The 19,225-nt window shown below is 36.9% G+C and overlaps 1 protein-coding gene across 1 annotated transcript; it reads left to right on the top strand.

The window, feature by feature from the left end:
• Positions 1–600: 600 nt before the first annotated feature.
• Positions 601–18,937, top strand: LOC110097107 (RNA pseudouridine synthase 7-like). Its single transcript, XM_020823347.2, has 7 exons — positions 601–739; positions 819–862; positions 969–1,046; positions 11,621–11,721; positions 15,289–15,376; positions 18,554–18,632; positions 18,795–18,937. Exons 1-7 carry the CDS (start codon positions 673–675, stop codon positions 18,920–18,922), a joined length of 585 nt encoding a protein of 194 aa, XP_020679006.1. The 5' UTR covers positions 601–672; the 3' UTR covers positions 18,923–18,937.
• The last annotated feature ends 288 nt before the right edge of the window (positions 18,938–19,225 follow it).

Raw genomic sequence — 19,225 nt, 5'->3', positions numbered from 1 at the left:
TTACAAATACTTAGTTATTATATTTTGGACAATGATAACTTATATTTTATTTGAGATAACTTTTTTACTCCTTCATAAAGCAGCTTTCTAGTATGAAAATTTCTTTTTAAAAATTTTTAATTAAAAAATTGCTTTTGAAAGCAATAAAAAAACTATTCCAAACAAGACATAAGTTTTTCTTTTGTAATGATTATTTTGATCTTAACACGTTACATATTTAAATAGTTTAATTTCATTAAGAAATCCACTTTTTAATATTTTTTATCCATTAAGAAGTTTATTGTACATTGAAGACCATTAAATTTTTAATGTCCATGCTTTATATAATTAAAAAATATCAAAAATTAATTTAACTAATGGTATGACTTCCATGTTAATATTAGCATTAATAAATCCTATTTAATTATGATTTGATCTTATGCACTTATCGATTCAAGCAAACTCTTATCTTAATATTCAATTTTTTTTTTTAATTTACTATATTACTAAAATTACATTATAATTTATTAATTTATTCTTTTGAATTAGACTAAAAAAAAAATTAATGGAGATGCAAAGGAACCTTATAAGAATTCTCTCTCATCCATCTTCATCAGTTTACTTCTTTGATTACAGAATTGATTTGTGTAGCATCAGCCCATTATCTTTCCATCAACAGGAGGACGAGCCCTGATGGCAGCGATCGTATGGCAAACGCCGGCGAACCCGCCAGAGCCGGAAGATTACATATTCTTCAAGGGTAAAGATATTATAACTTCCTAATTATGAGTTCAATAATTCACAGCGCCTTCTGAAATATGGTGGAATTTACCCCGCAGGCAAGCGTTATGTTCGTCCTTATTACTTCGAGTTCATCTCCCACGTAATGTTACCCCATTTGGGCTTTTATTACCGGACCTTTCATTCAATGTATTTGCAGAATTTTGGGTGTAGATTAGTATCGTTTATCTCATATCTATGATTTCTAGGTTAAGAATAGATGGGCGGGGAAGACGATTGTTGATCTTTTTACGGAGGAGTTCAGAGGAAGACCTTATGAGTATTATGTATGTCTCTTTTTTCTTATTTTCTCCTTTTATGTGGGAGGGCTTGTAGTATAATTTCACATTTGATTACATGCCATGTTCCTTAAATTCGAAAGGACTTCAATTTGTGAACAGAGAAGAGGTGGCAATGCATCTACCCCAAAAAAATTGGAACTTGGACATGTTAATATAGTACAGTGTGGCATAGTTACATGGTTGTCTGGTCTTGTCGAGAGAAATATTCCTTAACCTTTAATCAAATAGCATATTGAATAATGTATTTTCCTTAACATTCTTGTTGAGTGACTGGTTAGAAAGGATAACTATGTGAATATACGTTTTCTTCACAACATGTTTAACTAACCTGTCGTAAGAATTTCCACTAATATTAATCACTTAGTTCTCTTTGTAGGAGCGAAGTGATGAAGTTGTCTCTGTTTTTGTTTGTCTCCATTAGCTGTATTGTTGTTGAACTTGAGATAAGAGGGGAAGAGAAAAGAGAGGATGGAGCCTGGAGGGAAAAACAAAGGAATGCCATAGAATTAAAGAATGAGTATTACGTGAAGTTTGGCTTAAAGAAAAATCTTGAAAAAAATCAAACAAAAAAGAAGAGGGATGCTAAAATACACACACCCCAACGTGTGTTTATGAACATATGTAGTGGAGAGGCGTTAATCAATTTGCTCACAATCACAAATGTGGGGATGTTACCACTTCTCTCCTCCTCTTTCCTACTCTTAGGCTTGGCAATTGAAATTCAAATTTTATCAACCATAATCCTTTTGACATATCTTAGCTATATAGGCATCTTTAATCTATTCTGAATGAATATGTGTTAATCAATATGAGGATATAGTTAATTGAGCTAAGGACATATTCCTATTCACTCTTTGAGTCCAACTTCTATCTCTTCATCTCAAACACCAATTGCTAACTTGTGGATCCAACCACACGAGTGGTGAAATTAAATTTATGACCTAGATTCCCAGAGCATCAACTATGATATTTTCTAGTTGGGATTATACATAATCTATAAATTATGATCTTTAATTAATTCTAACAATCGTCAATGCCTATGAATCAAATATTGAGTAAAAAATTAATTTAAACTCAAATGATTCATAATTATGTTGTAGTTGGCATTATAAAGATAATGGCCTTAGATTTGAAGTGCAAAGATTACAATTTCTAGTTCCAAATCGTGAACATCATTATTCCTCTTATGTACTGTTGGTAGATGCATGTGCCACCACACTTTCATGTTGCATGAACTTAACCTAATCCTTGGAATGGCGCATCACTAAATAACTGAAACCCAACGTTTCCTTTGGGAATGGGCAGAATGGTGAAGGCAAGAAACAACCTGCCGTTGACATGGAAGAAAATCTGAATGCAAGCCAATTGGCCGATTGAATTTCTAATTAACCTGGGATATGTACATTGACAACAAATATTGAAGGTCTTGAAAGCATAAAAGATATATTTTTTGCATACCAACTCCATGGCCAAGGGTTGGTGACTAGTTGAAGAATCATAAAAGAGAAGAGGATGCCGTAAATGAGAGAACGATAAAAATACAAACAAGACCAGCAAAACAACAGATATTTTTGTGGACATTCCCAAATCTATGGCAATACCAACTCCAAGAGTTGGAAGCTCCACCTAGAATTATGGTCAAAAGCTGGAGGTTAAGCAAAGTAAATAATTGTGATATATGCAGAAGGGGTTTGTTTTACTCGGGTACGAAAAACAAAACCCACACTCACCTTGATGGCTCATAAGAAGCCATCTGGAAGGCAAAAGCTGTGATATTAATCAAACAAAAAGGCTAGACAGCCAATACAACAGTTAACCAGTCTCTGATAGCTTTCTTAGTTTCCGTTACAACTTTTCCAAGTGGTGGAATGGTTGTTTGTTATGCAAAAACAAGAAAGATCATCCATGAAAAAAACTTACAACACTCAAGTCAACAAAAACATCAAGATCAATCGGCTTAGACAATAAGAACAATTGTTGATACAGTTAGTGCAATAGAATGACAACTCTAGAAGTCATCCAAAACTAGGGGCAACAAAAGTTTGTTCTTATAGTTTGGGTCTAGTAGCAAGATGCGGTCAAGGAAGTGCTTTTCAAGTTAAATCTGTTTATATTTTTTTTTTTATCATTGACATTAAAAGTCAAAAGAATTTTATTTCAATTGATTTGGTCGACATATTGAAGTTGAAGATCACTCATCCAATCGCTTATTCCTTGGTGTCACGGCTCTAGATCTAATTGAAAGAATTGTTCTTATTTCTTCAATATTAATAATAATGAGTCATCTAAAATCATCAGACAATAAAAATTCATAAATATTTGCATCACCATTTTATTACATTCGTATCACCAAAAGACTACAACAACAACATCTAGCCTTTATCCCACTACGTAGGGTCGACTACATGAATCATTTTTCTCCTCTGGGTCATGTTAAGAGTCAAATTCTCATTTAAATATAATAAAGAAAGGTCATTTCTAATATTTTTTAACCAAGTCTTTTAGGTCTACCTCAATCATTCTTAACATAAGCCAAATCTAATACATTTACTCTCCTAACTGAGTCATCGAAAGTCCACTGTGACCAAACCATCTAAGGCGACTCTCTAATCTCATCTTTCAAAAATAATAACATAAACATGACTTTAACTTGGCATGATATCATAATGAAATACATCATGGAACATAAACATACAACATATTATTCATAATATATTTCATATTTCCTAAAGCCTCCTTATACTTCCATTTCCCCTTATACCTTCACTTGATATTTTTTTCGAATCCCCTTATAAATCCACTTTCAATTATACTGATAGGCATAGACCGGTCCAGGAGGGACCGGTCTAGTCGGCCCTTCCCTTGGGCTGGCTCAAGCAATATTGGAGGAAGAAGCTTGCTGTTCTGCAGGCTCCAAATCCCGTCCCCCTTGGGGTGGGGTCCACTACCTAAGGGAGATAGAATGAGGGCTTTTTTCCTTTTGTGTTATTTTTACGTTTGCTTTAAGTAGAAGTTTGTAGTAGGGTTAGGAGATGATGTTTATTTGCTGAATTGGGTTGGTTCTGGGCGTCTTAGGCCCTAGCGGAGTCTAGAGAGTTGGGAGAGATCGATCCTCCTCTCAAATTGAGGATCTACAGTATCTTGGTATTTTCCTTCCGTTTCTCTTTGATTATCACAATAATATTGCTATTTTTCCTGGTTTGGTTAGGTTTTTTTTGTGTAGAAATATCGCTGGAATTTTAAAATTGATAGGTTCCACTTGAGTTCTTCAAGTGTTTCCTATCAAATTGGCATCATAGCAGTTTTTTGGGCTGTTTTTGGTGGTTTCATGCAGCAGATTTTTATTCTGAACCGTGGTTTTTTGCTATTTTTGGGGTCGAAATCCAAATTTTTGAGTCTAACAAAGATCCGGATAGTGATGGCAGCCAAGAATGTGGATGCTTTGGAAGAATGACTTGAGGGGGAGATGTGTCAAATAAAAGCGACGATGGAGGATATAATTTCCTCCATGGCAGGTAAATTGTCTGGTATTTAGGAGATGGTGAAGAAGATATGAGATCATCAAAACCAAACAGTGGTATCGGAGGCAAGAGCACCGGTGGGGAAAAATACGAATTCTGAAATTCTTAGGGATGAAAATGATGTGGAGATCGTAGAAGGAGAAGGGAGAAGACCCCATTTAGAACCTTTTCAGCGGGAGGAGATAGGGGGAAGGTTTGGGGAAAGGCGTGTATATGTGGGGTATGAGCAAAGGGGTGCTGATTGGGAAGAAGGAAGGGGGATTATGGCTGGAGGTGCTAATTTTGATGAAAGAAGCGGTGAAATGGAAGAAGGGTTTGGGTATGAATGTTGAAGGGAGAATAAGGACACTTAGGGAGGGCCATCCACTTGGGGAAGGGAAAATTATAGAGGAATTAGGGGAAATAAGGGAGGTCTGAAGATATGAAAATTGAAGATGCCATCTTTGAAGGGAAGGATGCACATGGGTGGATTTACAAGGTAGAGAGATACTTCGCCGTCAATGGATTGACAGAGGAGAAGAAATTGATAGCAGCTGGCCTATATTTGGAAGGGAAGACATTGGCTTGGTACCAGTGGATACACATGAGGAGGCCCATATAGAGTTGGGGGGAGTTCAAAGAATGCTTATTGGAACGTTTTCAAGCCAGCAGGGGAGGAGACTTCTATGAGCAGTTATTTTCCCTAGTACAGGAAGGCTCGGTAGCAAAATACCGTGAGATATTTGAGTACCTGGCGAGTCGACTAGAGTGGGTATATGAGATTGTTCTGGAGGAAGGAACAATCTCATAAAGGGGCACAAATCAGAGATCCAGGCAGCAGTTAGAGTCATGAGACCTCGTGACTTGAGAGAGGCTATGGAGCTAGCTTAACTGGTGGAAGATCAAAAGTACAAACTACAAAGAGAGGGGAGCCAGAGGCAGCGGTTCAAGTGGCTCGTATAGGATGACTATTACTCTCTTAGCACCTAAGGGGCCTACATCGGGCAACCTTCGTGAGACCCTAAGGGGGAAGCCTGTAGGAGGAAGTGGGAGGAACTTCAAAAGGCTGACTTAGAGAGAGATGCACGAGAAGAGGGCGAAGAGATTATGCTTCCAATGTAATGAGAATTATACTCCAGGACAAAAGTGTAGGGACCAAACTCTTCAGGTTCTCACCGTCTGCAATGATGAGGAAACTAAGGAGGGAGTGAGACAGGGGTAGAGGAGGAAGACTAACTGCATCTTGACATGGCAGAGGTATTCTTGAACTCAATGGTAGGATTTACTCTGATTCATACCATGAAGGTGAAGGTGGAAATAGTAGACAAGGAGGTGGTGGTGTTGATTGACAGTGGGGCTACCAACAATTTCATCTCCAATCAGGTCGTGGACCAATTGGGGGTGACATTGGTGGAGACAGGGTGCTATGGAGTGATGATGGGTACAGGGAAGGTGGAGATGGGCTGAAGCATCTGTAGGGGAGAAGTGCTGAGCATACAGGGGGTTCAGGTGACGAAGGATTTTCTCCCATTAGAATTAGGGAGCACTGATGTCATCCTAGGGATGAAGTTGCTTGGGGAATACCAAGGTCAACTAGGGAGCACTAACGATGGAGTTGGTGGTAGAGGGGCGAAGTGTAGTGATCACGGGAGATGCGAGGCTATCCAAAGCCATGGTGTCTCTTAAAACCATGACGAGGAGCGTACAAGAGGTGGGGAAATGTTTCCTGGTGTAGCTATAGAGACTAGAGGGGATTAGATTGGAGGAGGGTGGAGACATGCCTCTTTTAGTACAACCATTGATTCTTCATTTTAGTGAGGCCTTTTAGCCGCTTCAAGGATTGCCATTGCTGAGGGAGCAGGAGCACGCTATCACCCTGAGGGAAGGGGTGTCCCCCATCAGTGTCAGGCTATATCGTTACCCTCAGTTTCATAAAGATGATATTGGGAAATTAATCAGAGAAATGTTGTGGCAGGGATTATCATGCCTAGTGTGAGCCCTTTTTCTAGTCCAGTGTTATTGATCAAGAAAAAAAGGATGGGAGTTGGAGGTTCTGCATGGATTATAGGGCCTTGAATAAGGAAACTGTGCTAGACAAGTTTTCCATCCCAGTGATAGATGAGCTATTGGATGAACTGAGTGGGGCAGTTATCTTCACCAAGATATATTTGAAGTTAGGATACCATCATATTCGAATGAAAGGGGAGGACGTGTTGAAGTCTTCTTTCTGAATGCATGAGGACATTATGAGTTCTTGGTGCTGTCTTTTGGCCTTACTAATGCCCCAACCACCTTCCAGTCCCTCATGAACAAAATTTTTTGACCCTATATCAGGATATTTGTGTTGGTTTTCTTTGATAATATCCTGGAGTATAGCAGGTCAGAGGAGGAACACTGGGAGCACTTGAGGACAGTCTTAGAAGTGTAATAGGAGCAACAACTGAGGGCCAATTTAAAGAAATGTTGCTTTGCATAGACCAGTGTGGAATACTTGGGACATGTAATTTCTTAGGAGGGTGTAATCGCTAATCAAGCTAAGATTGAGGTAATACTAAAAATACTAAGATGGACATTACCAAAGAATCTAAGGGAGCTGAGGGGTTTCCTAGGGTTGACAGGATACTATAGGAGGTTCGTGAAGGGCTATAACACCATCTTCTGGCCACTGACAGAATAGCTGACGAAAGATAACTTCTTATGGGGGAGGCATCCACAATTGCTTTTGAGAGATTGAAGAAGGCTATGAGCACTGTACCGGTCTTGGCCCTGCCAAATTTCAAACATGTGTTTGTAGTAGAGATGAACACATCAGAGTATAGCTTGAGAGCAGTACTTATGCAGCCCCACTGATCCATAGCTTACTTTAGCCAGGTGTTGACAGCTAGAGCCAGGCTGAAGTTCAATCTACGAGAGGGAGTTAATGGTGATTGTGCTAACCATCCTGAAGTGGTGATATTATTTGTTGGGTCGGCATTTCATTGTCAGGATGGATCAACGGAGTATGAAGTACTTGTTTGAGAAGAGGATGATGACAGAGGAGCACCAGAGATGACTGTCAAAGTTATTGTGATATGACTTTTAAATTCAATATATGCCTGAGATAGAGAACAAGGCGGCAAATGCCTTATACAGATGTATGGGGGAGCTATAGGAGATGGCCGTGTCGATACCACTGATGCTAGATTGGAGACCATTTAGGAGGAGAGTGCACGGGATGAGGAGTTGGGGAGGATCAAGACAGATTTATTGAAGGATGAGAGTAGCCACACTGGTTATTCTCTAGAGGGGGAAAGGTTGTTGTACCAGGGAAGATTTGTGATGCCGAGAACATTATTTCACATCTCCATCTACTCCAGGAGTTCCATGGGAGCGCTGTTGGGGGTCATTCAGTGGTGCAAAAGACATACATGAGACTCGCCTCAGAGTTGTATTAGAAGGGGATGCATAAGAATATGGAGGAGTTGGTAGCCAGTTGTGACGTTTGTCAGAGGAATAAGTATATGACCATGGCTCCAGAAGGATTATTGAAGCCGCTAGCTCTACCAGATCGGGTGTGGGAGGAGCTCTCTATGGATTTCATAAATGGGCTACCTTGATTGGAAGGGTTCACAGTGATTCTAGTGGTACTGGATAGACTGAGCAAGTATGCTCATTTCATTCCCCTACGACACCCTATATGACAATGACAGTGGCATCATCTTTCAACTGGGAGGTTGTCAGACTGCATGAGATATCAGAGTCCTTAGTATCCGACAGGGAAAAAGTGTTCCTCAGTCATTTTTGTAAGGAGTTATTCAGGCTACAGGGGACAGTTCTGAAGAGGAGTGCAGATTACCACCCGCAAATAGATTGATAGACAGGGGTGATAAACAGGAGCTTGGAGACATATCTACGATGTTTTGCTTTAGAGACCCCTCGGTTTTGGGCCAAGTGGCTTGCATGGCAGAGTACCGGTACAACACATCATATCATTTCTCTTCCCAGATTAACTCATTCAAAGTGTTGTACAGACGATCTACGCCTAACCTGGTACATTTTGGGCATAGTAGCACTCCAGTTTCTGCAGTAAAAGAATACTTGGAGGAGAGGGATAGGTTGCTGGAAAGTTAGAAAGGCATATGTTGAGGGCTCAATAGGTTATGAAGACATAGGCGGATGGGCATAGGAATGATATCCAGTTTGAAGCGGGGATTGGGTGTTCTTGAAGCTTTGACCTTACAGGCAGAGGATGGTTGCTAACAGGAGGAACGAGAAGCTGCTCCAAGATATTTTGGGCCTTTTGAGATATTACAAAAAATTGGAGAAGTGATGTATCATTTGAGGTTGATCAAGTGGAGGGACCTTCCCAATTATGATGCTACATGGAAGCCTTACTAGAGGGTGCAACATCAATTCCCATATTTCCACCTTGAGGACAAGGTGCTTCTTTGGAGCGGGGTATTGATAGGCATAGACCGGTCTAGCTGGCTCAACCCGTGGGCGAGGCCGGCTCAAGCAATACAAGTGGAAGCCTGCTGTTCTGTAGGCTCCAAATCTAGCCCCCCTTGGGGTGGGGTCCACTACCTATGGGAGATAGAATGAGGGCTATTTAGACATTTTGTGTTATTTTTATGTTTGCTTTAAGTAGAAGTTTGTATTAGGGTTTGGGGATGATGTTTGTTTGCTGAATTTTGGTTGGTACTTGGCGTTTTAGGCTCTAGCGACGTCTAGAGAGTTGGGAGAGATCGATCCTCCTCTTGAATTGAGGATCTACTGTATCTTGATAATTTTCTTCCATTTCTCGATTATCACAACAATATTACTGTTTTTCCTGATTTGGTTGGGGTTTTGTGGAGAAAAATAGCTGGAATCTTAAAATTGATTGGTTCCACTTGAGTTCTTCAAGTGTTTCCCATCACATACCTCCACTTATTCATCTCACATATGTTCAAGCAGTGGTCTTGTATTAAAGAGGGATTATGGATGATGAATGTGCATTGACTATAGGTCCTTAATATGATTATCATAAGGAATAACTATTTATTGGTATAAATGGAGGAGTTGACCGATAAACTATAATTGGCCAAGTATTTCTCCCAATGGATTTAAAATCTGGCTATCATCAAATCTAAGTTAGAGAAGAAAATTTCAAGTGTATTTTTAAAATGAAGTAGAGATTGTATGAATGGTAAGTGACTCCGTCTGAATTTTGTAATATGCCAACAACCTTCATAAGACTGATGAATGAAGTGTTGTACATTTTTTTAGAAAAATTTGTAATTTTTTTCAAAAAGACTTTTTGGTGAATAGCAACATTGAGAGTAATTTGTAATTTTTTTTCAAGAATACTTTTTGGTGAATAGCAACAGGAAACCAAGGTTGTAATTCAGCTCAAGAAATGCGAGTTTGACAACCTCAAAGTTATTTACCTTAGCTTCATAGCAGGCGGGGAAGAATTAAAAACGGATCCAGAGAAGGCAGGGAAAATCCAGAATTAGCCCAAACCATGCACCAGTTTTTAAGTGTAGGGTTCTCATCAGCACATGTGGAAGTTCATCCACTACTTCTTAGCACTTTTTGGCCCCTTGCAAGCACTCGTAAGGTACTGGTCGCTCCTTCCAATATGGTGAAAATGGGGAGAACATCTTTCAATTTTTGATAGAAAAATCACGAAGGTGCTAGTACTTGCTCCTCCTAACCTGCAATGACAATTTGAGTTGGAGACGAATGCTTCCAACTATGCCATTGGTGTCATGCAAGTGCTGCCAATATTCCATGAAGACTTGGGATTGAACTCTTTCATACATGCATTTTTCTTTCAGCTGTGTCAACATAAAAGTCATAGTTTGAGGCCTGTTTAGGGTACCTTCCACAAAATCCATGTTGATCTGAAGTTTTTCAATTAGCACACAGGAGGGTGGTAATACTGAAGGATAGGAGTTGTAGCGAGCGCTAAGTTTTTTGGAAAAAAATCTTGAATTCATGCGCGGTTGAAGAAAAGCTGAAAGAGTCAATGTGCTGTGCCCCATACTTCATGATACATTTCAACAAAACGTAGCATCTATCATTCAAAAATATAGAAGGAAAAATTTCATCATCTTTTGTCCCAAGTTACAATTTGCTTGATAAATTTACAAACCAACACATAGATGTCTATTTTTATTCTGTCCATTAATAGGTCTATTTTTATTCCATTTACAGACAAAGACATAGGTGCCTATTTGTTAATTTGAGAACTTGCAAATAGATAACTTCATTTAAAACTCCAGGTGTCCAGTACTGCTTAGACCATCCTCTATTACTTTCTAGCTCATGGGAATTTAATAAAAAATTCTCGGAACATCGTGCTAGAACTCAAGAAGTTGCCTGCATTGAGTTCCTCCATTAGTTTTTCGGCTGTGCAAAAATAGGAGCCCCAAAAATCCACATTTGTTGAAGCCTCCTTCATAGAGAAGGGTTCTTTTCTCATTTGAACATTTTCGTGAAGTCTTTTGACATTGTTGAAAGGAATTTTTGTGGTTGGATTGCGAAAATAGGTCTTATTTTGGAATTTTAAATCATAGTTGCAATTTTCGCTATATAAAGATCATTCAGAATATAAAATACATCTAGATCAATAGGAATAAAAATGCATTAATAACTTGGCAAGCACCTCTCTACTGAGGAGAGGTGTTCTAAGATGCTAATCTTTTGAAAACAAATGGTATAAGAAAGCGGAAGATGGTGGTCATTTGGGATGCCAGGGCACTTTGGCGTCAATAAGCACTCTATGTGGGTTTCCACTGTGCAGCCTTGTCTTTTTGAGAGGTTGGGGTATAAGTCAATTTTGTTGAACTGTGAATCTAGTTTAAATCAAGAAAACATGGATCATAATTTACACTTTAAATATGCTGATACTTCACCTTGTCATATTGAGATACTATTATTAATAATAATGATTAATGTGGATGTATATGCGTTCTTTACTTCAGAATTGTATAAGAAACATCTTTTGCTTCCTGGTGTAATGTATGGTGCCTATTTTTTCTATATTTTTGTAATATCTACTGTTTTGTTCAGAATTTATTGTTATATATGTAGGAAAGTGCTGTCAAATCTGGAAGGATCCAAGTGGATGATAAAATAGTTTCTGTGTCATATATTGTACGATCAACTCAGAAGATAAGCCACTTTGTGCACAGGTTGGAAAATGACCCATCATAGTTGGCTTTAGAAATTATAGCACGTCATATACTTTTCCCTAGAACATGAATTTCCTCCTAGCAGTGCATGTTTTCGCAGAATATGCTAATGTTATAGCTTTTAATTTAATGGATTTATGGTCACCAATAGTTATTATATTGAAGTTACAAACATCTTTATCAGAGCTATCTTTGCTATCTATTCAGCTTTGCAAATTTCATTAAAATTTTCAGAAATAAGAAACAAAAAGGATTCCTCTATCATGTACTATGATCTTGGGTAACTCATATATCCGAATTATTTTTGTAAAAAACAGTTTTGCTACCTTAGTTGCATAAGTAGTTTTAAAAAAAAACCCTATCTACTATCACGACCCTACTATCATGAATATGAACAATCCCAGGTAATCCTAATATTAACATAGGGAGTAGAAGGGACAGGAAGAGAAGTGTGCTTACCAGCGCATTATTTAGCTGTTTTTATCATCTGGCCTGCACTACACCGAATAACATTCCTATAGTATCCTATCTTAACGGAAGCTAATAAATCTACATTGAAGTGCATGTATGGTTATATCTTGACCAACTAGACCGGCCATGCTACCAGCAAGAATTTCTCAAATAATTTGATCATGAAGAGAGCTCCTAGGAATGCAAAACCTTCTACCTTTATAAAGTTATCCATCTCAAATCATTAAAGTAGCAAAATGAATGTATGAAGTTTTCTTGTGGTCGTGATCTATCAATAGAAAGTCGGGATATATCACATACTTGTCCTGCTTTCTTTCAAAATCAAGCAGACAAATGTGCATACAAGTTAAGAGTAAGGAGACCTATAATAGTGCATCTATTAGTTATTTTGAATGATAGATGTATGGTTTACGACAAAGGTGTAATCATATGTGTACTTAATTTACTTAACATGTATATTACTTAACTTTCTGAGTATTTATATACTTTAGGGCCCCTTTTGAATGCAGAATGGTTCTTGTCAGCATGAGTGTATTTAATTTAAAAAGAATTCCGATTGGATGTTCTAAAATAGACATGAATATACTTAATTTAAACCTATTGATATGAGAAATTTGATAGGAAACACTTGTAGATCTCAAGTATTTCCTATCAATCTTCGGAAAACAGTGAGAATTCTTCACAAAAATCCACACAAAACCATGAAACAAGAGATAATTTGTATTATTTGATGAAAGGGATACGAAAAATACCAAGATACAATTGATTCTCTATTTGAGAGGATGATCTTTTTCTCCCAAATCTCTAGACGCCGCTAGAGCCCAAAGAAACTAAGAGATCTCAAATGTCAGCCAAATTCCAGATGCCCTAACCCTCATAAAACAAACTATTTAACACATACAATCCAAAAGGAAATATCTAAACAATCCCTACATTCAAATTTCCCTCCTAACTCCCTCAAAAATCATTCCTAAATCGCTTCGTGGGATTTGCGGTTCGGTTGGCACATACAAGGAGGCGGAAGAGTTCTACCTCTGTCTGCCTGAGCCTGTCCCGTGTGGACCGGCTGGACCGGTCTAACAAAATTCGGCCATAACAAAGATTGGGCCTAAAAAGTCCTGAAAACAATCCCGATTTGGATCTGTTATGGCCTAATTTGATTTTTTTAATTGGCCCATGGCAACTTTTCCTTTTATTGGCTGATTTGGTTTATTTGAAAGTTTGTGGTGCATCAATAAATTTGAAAGATAAAGCAAGTTGAATTGAGAATAAAAGCTTTTGTAAGCAAACCTCCTCTCGCTCTTCTTAGTTGCTGGCTTGTTTCCTCTCCCTTCTTTTCTTGTCTTCTCTCGTCTACTTATCCTTCCAGCAGGCCCCGTCTCTTCCCCCTCCTTTCATTGAGAGCTCTCTTCCTCTCTCTATTCTTAAGTACAAGTCACACTCTCCCATCAAATCATGAATAATGAGGAGTGATTAGATATCCTTCTTCCTCTTTATGTTTCCTGCTCTCTTGCATGAGGAAGTGTTCTCTTTGCGGTCACATTTCTACTAGTGCTACATTCTTATGTGTCATAATTCCTTGATGGGCAATTTTTCGGTCAATTTCTTTGGAATATATGCTTTTGAGAATTACAAAAATTAACTTGCAATGGTTCTTATCAGCTTGATATTCTTGTTCCTTAAATTTGATTGTTCCTTTAAATCATTTAGTTCTGCCTTCCCCGCCACAGTGCCATTCAAGTTCGATTAAACTAGTACTTCTTGATATAGAAATTTGTTTGACGTGAGATGTTATCTAACCAGTTATATTTCTTGATGCTATCATTTCAGTTTCAAATCAACTTGAACATCGTCCATTCTTTGCTACCCTTAAAGCTTATCAATGTTGCAATTAATAGCTAGTTCATTAAATAGAGGTATTGATTTTATGTTGCTAAGGACAATGATCTGCCAGGAGAGAAGTTTTCTCCATGTTACACAGTTTCAATGAGTTATGTATTTTGCTATACAAAATGATTTACAGAAAGTAGAGATAACAACTAAGTATTCAGAAGGAATGAATGGAGGTGAATCCATTAAGCTGATTCAAAATAGTTGTAATTAGGCTAACGATTATTTCAATTTTTTTGGTATGAGGCTCGGAGAAAATTATCTGTTCAGCTTTCTATCTTATGATGTGTGTATTTAAATGTATTTTTAACAGGGTTTATGCTAACTTGAAGTTGGATTTCAAATTAGGTAGACTTGAGTAATATTGTTGTAAAGGGTTGTTTTAAGTTGTAAGGTCCTATCTGCTATATATATTAGATAGCTTAAGTTTTATGAGTACGAGAAATGCATTTTAATATACATGGATTGTTTGCATAACTGATTGGCACCCAAAATGATCATACGGTAAGTAGATTACTAGATAGAAATTACTTTAGTCATCTTGCACCAATTCTCATGCATTTCCTTTATATTTTAAACTGTATGTTCTCTTATGGATTCCCTATATGTCTAAGATTTCGTTTGGGAAGACTTTCTTACTGCTTTTTAAAACAGCTTTTCAATACAAAATTTTTAATTTTTACTAAAAATCTGCTTTAAGCAGCAGTAAGAAAGCCATCTCAAATGAAGCCTAAATATGATTTAGTATTCATAAACTTTATTTATAAATTTTCTTATATGGACAGCACATTTTTTTTGGCTTTATATATCCATGAACACAATTAATATAAAGAGAGACAGACCTTCTGAAAAATGAACTACTGAAAACGGATTCCATTCATCATTTTGCTTACTTAACACAGACCTGCATTGGCAGAAGCATCATGCATTGGATTCTAGAGGACAAAAAGCTTATATATATATCATCCTCTTGTTATTTTCCTTGTTCTGAGAATTCAGGATTTTGTCCTTGGCCCTAATTCGATATCCTCTGAATTTTTTGTCTATTATTTTGACTTCTTTTAAAGTAGCTGCATAATTTGATTTATAATTAACATTCTCAAATGAGTTTCCATAACAACTAGAAATTATGACTTCTTCGACTGTCTTGCTTGCGAAGAGATACTATCTAGCAAATAGAATGCTAAAAATAGATTGTTACTGTAGGCATGAACCTCCGGTGCTGGCTGGAAATGTTTCAATCCTTCATAGTGAACCTGATGTCATTACCGTTTGTAAGCCTGCTTCTATTCCTGTAAGTAAATTAGTTAACGTATTTATTTGAATTTGTAGTTTCTGTAACATCAAAATCAAATTTCCTTTTTCGAACTTATTTTATATCAGTTCTATTGGATGCAATATTATGCCGATTGGGTCCTTAGTGGATGAGTAACATCTGCATTTCCAATTGGAGAGCCATAAGGGACAATTCATCAATGGGGACCCTTTTTAGCTACGCTCATGCATTCCATGTACATAAAACTTCGACTAGGATGTATTATCGCGGGCTCTACCTCTATTTTTTCCCTTAAACAGGATTTATAATTTGCAGACGATACTTAATCATGAGTGATAAATTTGTTTCATAACTGGATCTTTTGTAACTGGCATGGACTGTTTTGCTTGCAAACATTCAATTGAATTTGTTTTTTGTTGATAAAGCCTTTGTTATTTTCTTTCTGAAAAAACAAAGTGCTCATATGTTATATTGTTCTCAATCAGCAGCTATTCCATTACACTTTCCACAAAGCAATTTGTTTATGTATGATATGCATCATTATTTCTGCATGGACAATGAAACCTGTTGGAGGGGAAAGGAGAAATAACTCTGCATCCATTACTTGGATTTAAAGAATATTCAGTTGACCATAAGGAATTTGTATTCGTTCAATCATGAATTAAGAGAAAATGATTAAAATGATCCCTCAACTCTTTGTGAGATGTCAAAATAGTCCCCAACTCTTTTGATAGATCCATTTGGTCCCAAACCTTTAAAATGAGATCCTTTTAGTCCTAATATACAATACTGGAATTAATGGTGTTAAATGTAAGGATATTTTGATATTTTTTAATTAAACATTTATTAAATGTAATTTTCATCGTAGGATTCGCGGAGAAGCGACGCAAACGGCACCGAATCGGCGCGATTTTCGGCAGAATTCATGGGATTTCAGTCCGAGGTACGTACAGATTTTTGCCATTTTTGTTTCTTTGTATAGAGGTTAACAAAATTTTACCACGTTTAGTAAGTTGCTGGATTATGACTGGGCTAATTTTAAAGGAGATTAACTAGTCAATTGTTTAAGTAGAATTATAAGATTTGCTACATATGTGCAATTATTCTAAAATCAACATAGATTATATCTTATTGTGGTAGTGTGATACATTAAAAAGTTGTGATCTTGGTACAAGTAAAACATCTTTCTATAGCTATAAAGGTTAATGGTAGGTGGAAAGTGGCTGAAGTAGTCAAATGTTGATGTAGACAAAGATGACATTATCAATGAAGCAACCAATCAGGATGGTCACAGTTGTGGTTTTTTACATGATCAGAGAGGCATGCGAGATTAGGAATGACCATGGGAGGGCTTGTCAAGGAATATCGGCTAGGTGTGTGCGGGTGAGCGATAGGCTGTGTGAAGAAAAAATGCATGTGTGCTACAACAGGTTGTGTGAATACAAGTAGAGAAAATTGCAAATAAATGCACACAGGTGATCACGCAAGAGGAAAACTGTGGGCATTGCATATATATAATGGGTGAAGAAGCTGGATGGAGAGATTGTTATTATGGTGCATCTAAGAGATTAGGTGCATGATTGTGTGAAGAGTGTGAGTTGTGAGCATCACTAATAGTGGGTCCTAGATGATGGAGCATTTTGCATGTGTGACAATTAACGAATGGGAAGAAAAATGACTATGAGATTGTAATTAAATATTGCGAGATATTGTGTGAGTGAAAGCAGTGCAAAATTTGATGAACAAATGTATGGTGCACCTCACGACTCTAGATGGATGAGTTTGCAATTAGATGAGTTCTAATATTAAAATTGATGGAGGGGCAACGAGAAATAACTCCGCATACACAACTTGGTTGGCATGAGTAATTTTTGTTCATTCAATCATCAACAATAATAATGTTCTATTATGTATCATTGATCCCTTTTATAGAAATTGAGTGATAAGGATAAAATCAAATATTTTAAAGCAAATTTAATTCTATCTAATACCAACAACAACATCAAGCCTTTATCCCACTACGTGGGGTCGACTACATAAATCCTTTTTTAACAGTGTGTCATGTTAAGAGTCAAATTATAATTTATATCAATTAAAGAAAGGTCATTTCTAATATTTTATCACAAAGTCTTTTAGGTCTACCTCTACCTTTCTTAACATAAGCCAATTCTAATACATCGACTTTCCTAACCGGGTCATCGGAAGGCCGCCGTTTTTTGTGACCAAACCATCTAAGGCGGCTCTCTATAATCTTATCTTCCACTGGATCTAATTCAACCTTTCAAATGTATGCTTATTTCATATCCTGTCTCTAAGAGTAAAGCCACTCATCCAGCTGAGCATTCTCATCTGTGCAACACTAAACTTAATATTATGCTTCTCTTTTAATGGCCAATATTTTGCACCATAAAGCATTGCAGGTCTCACCACGATCTTATAGAATTTTCTCTTAAGTTTGAGGGGAATATTTCTATCACACAACAAGCTTGATGCATTTCTCCATTTCAAGCATCCAACTTGAATTCTGGCAATAATATCTCCATTTATTTCACCATCACTCTAAACAATAGATCCAAGATATCTAAAATGTGAATTCTTATTAATGACAAACAATTTAAATTTAAACCTATCTTTATCCGAAAGAAGATTACCTTATAAAATAGTTCAAATTAAAAAATAAAAGAAATTCGGTCATAAATGAAAAATGAGCTTAAAAAGTCTAGAAAGCTTCCTTGTTCAGATTTATTATTTTCTAATTTGACATATTGTAATTGACCTATGACGGCTTGGATTTTTTTGAACTGATTTGACCTGTTAGAATAAGGCTGCATTGCATCAAAATCTCAGTAGTGCTTATTCTGTTTATCATTTCAAAATTTGTAATTCTTGATTTTTGTACTCATATCTGAACGATGATTGGATTTTTATGGTTCTATATTTTCTATGATCCTGATCATATAATCATTACAATTGTCATTAACCTTCTCTTAACTTTCTGTGGCTGGGCTATTATGATTGGCCTGTTGTCTTTAATGTTCATTCTGTTAAGTTCTGTACGAGTTATTAACTTTAATTTATAAGTTTTTTGTCAAAATCCTAGTTTTATTACCTTTGGTTCGTTTTCCTTTGTTCCTTTTACATAAATGCTGCCTCCTCTTTTTGATAGAATGGTATGCTGAATTAATTTTCTTACAGGTTCATCCATGCGGTCAATATCGTAAAAATACTATCGTTGGGATTCTCCAGGCAGAACATGGCGTTGCTCCATTATTTCGTATCCTATATTTGTTTGATAATATAAAATTCAGACTACTCATTGATTTGCCTATATTTTGTTTTCTTGCTTAGTTTTGTTTTGCCAAACTTTGCTTAATATTCCTGTTAGCTATCCCAGGCATGCTTCGTGCTTCTTATCTTCTTTAACACTCTTCACTAGCTATTCATAGGCTTGATCGTCTTGTTTCCGGTCTACTTATTTTTGCTCGAAATGCTGGCAAAGCAGAACAGTTTAGGCAACAGGTAACAAGGCCATACTGCTATTATAAGTCCGATGATGTTATTTAGTTTTTTGTATTGATATGATACTTTATTGTAAAAATGGAAGCCTAGAGGGAAGCCCCTAACCCCATTGCAAGGAAAAGAGCAAACTTTAAAGTGTGAAGCATAAAGCTTCATGAGTATACATATTTAACTAGCGATAGTGCACGTGACATATATTGGTTAGGTCAATACAAAAAAATCTCATTCAAAATAATGATGAAGTACAAATATACTCTCATAGTTATATACGCAACTCCCAGTAATAGTTATATATTTTGGTTTATTAAGATGAAACATGAAACTAGAACTGATATAGGACTACAATGT

The sequence above is a fragment of the Dendrobium catenatum genome, unplaced genomic scaffold (assembly GCF_001605985.2).
Source record: "Dendrobium catenatum unplaced genomic scaffold, ASM160598v2 fragScaff_scaffold_654, whole genome shotgun sequence".
Lineage (NCBI taxonomy): Eukaryota > Viridiplantae > Streptophyta > Magnoliopsida > Asparagales > Orchidaceae > Dendrobium > Dendrobium catenatum.
This window is presented reverse-complemented; position numbering and strand designations above follow the sequence as displayed.

What these genes read in the sequence shown, in the direction of transcription:
- LOC110097107 (XM_020823347.2), top strand. Translation starts at nt 673, where the DNA reads ATGGCAGCGATCGTATGGCAAACGCCGGCGAACCCGCCAGAGCCGGAA. An exon ending in AGATTACATATTCTTCAAGG is followed by an intron (nt 740 to 818) that starts GTAAAGATATTA and finishes TTTACCCCGCAG; the next exon opens with GCAAGCGTTATGTTCGTCCT. An exon ending in GAAGACCTTATGAGTATTAT is followed by an intron (nt 1,047 to 11,620) that starts GTATGTCTCTTT and finishes TTATATATGTAG; the next exon opens with GAAAGTGCTGTCAAATCTGG.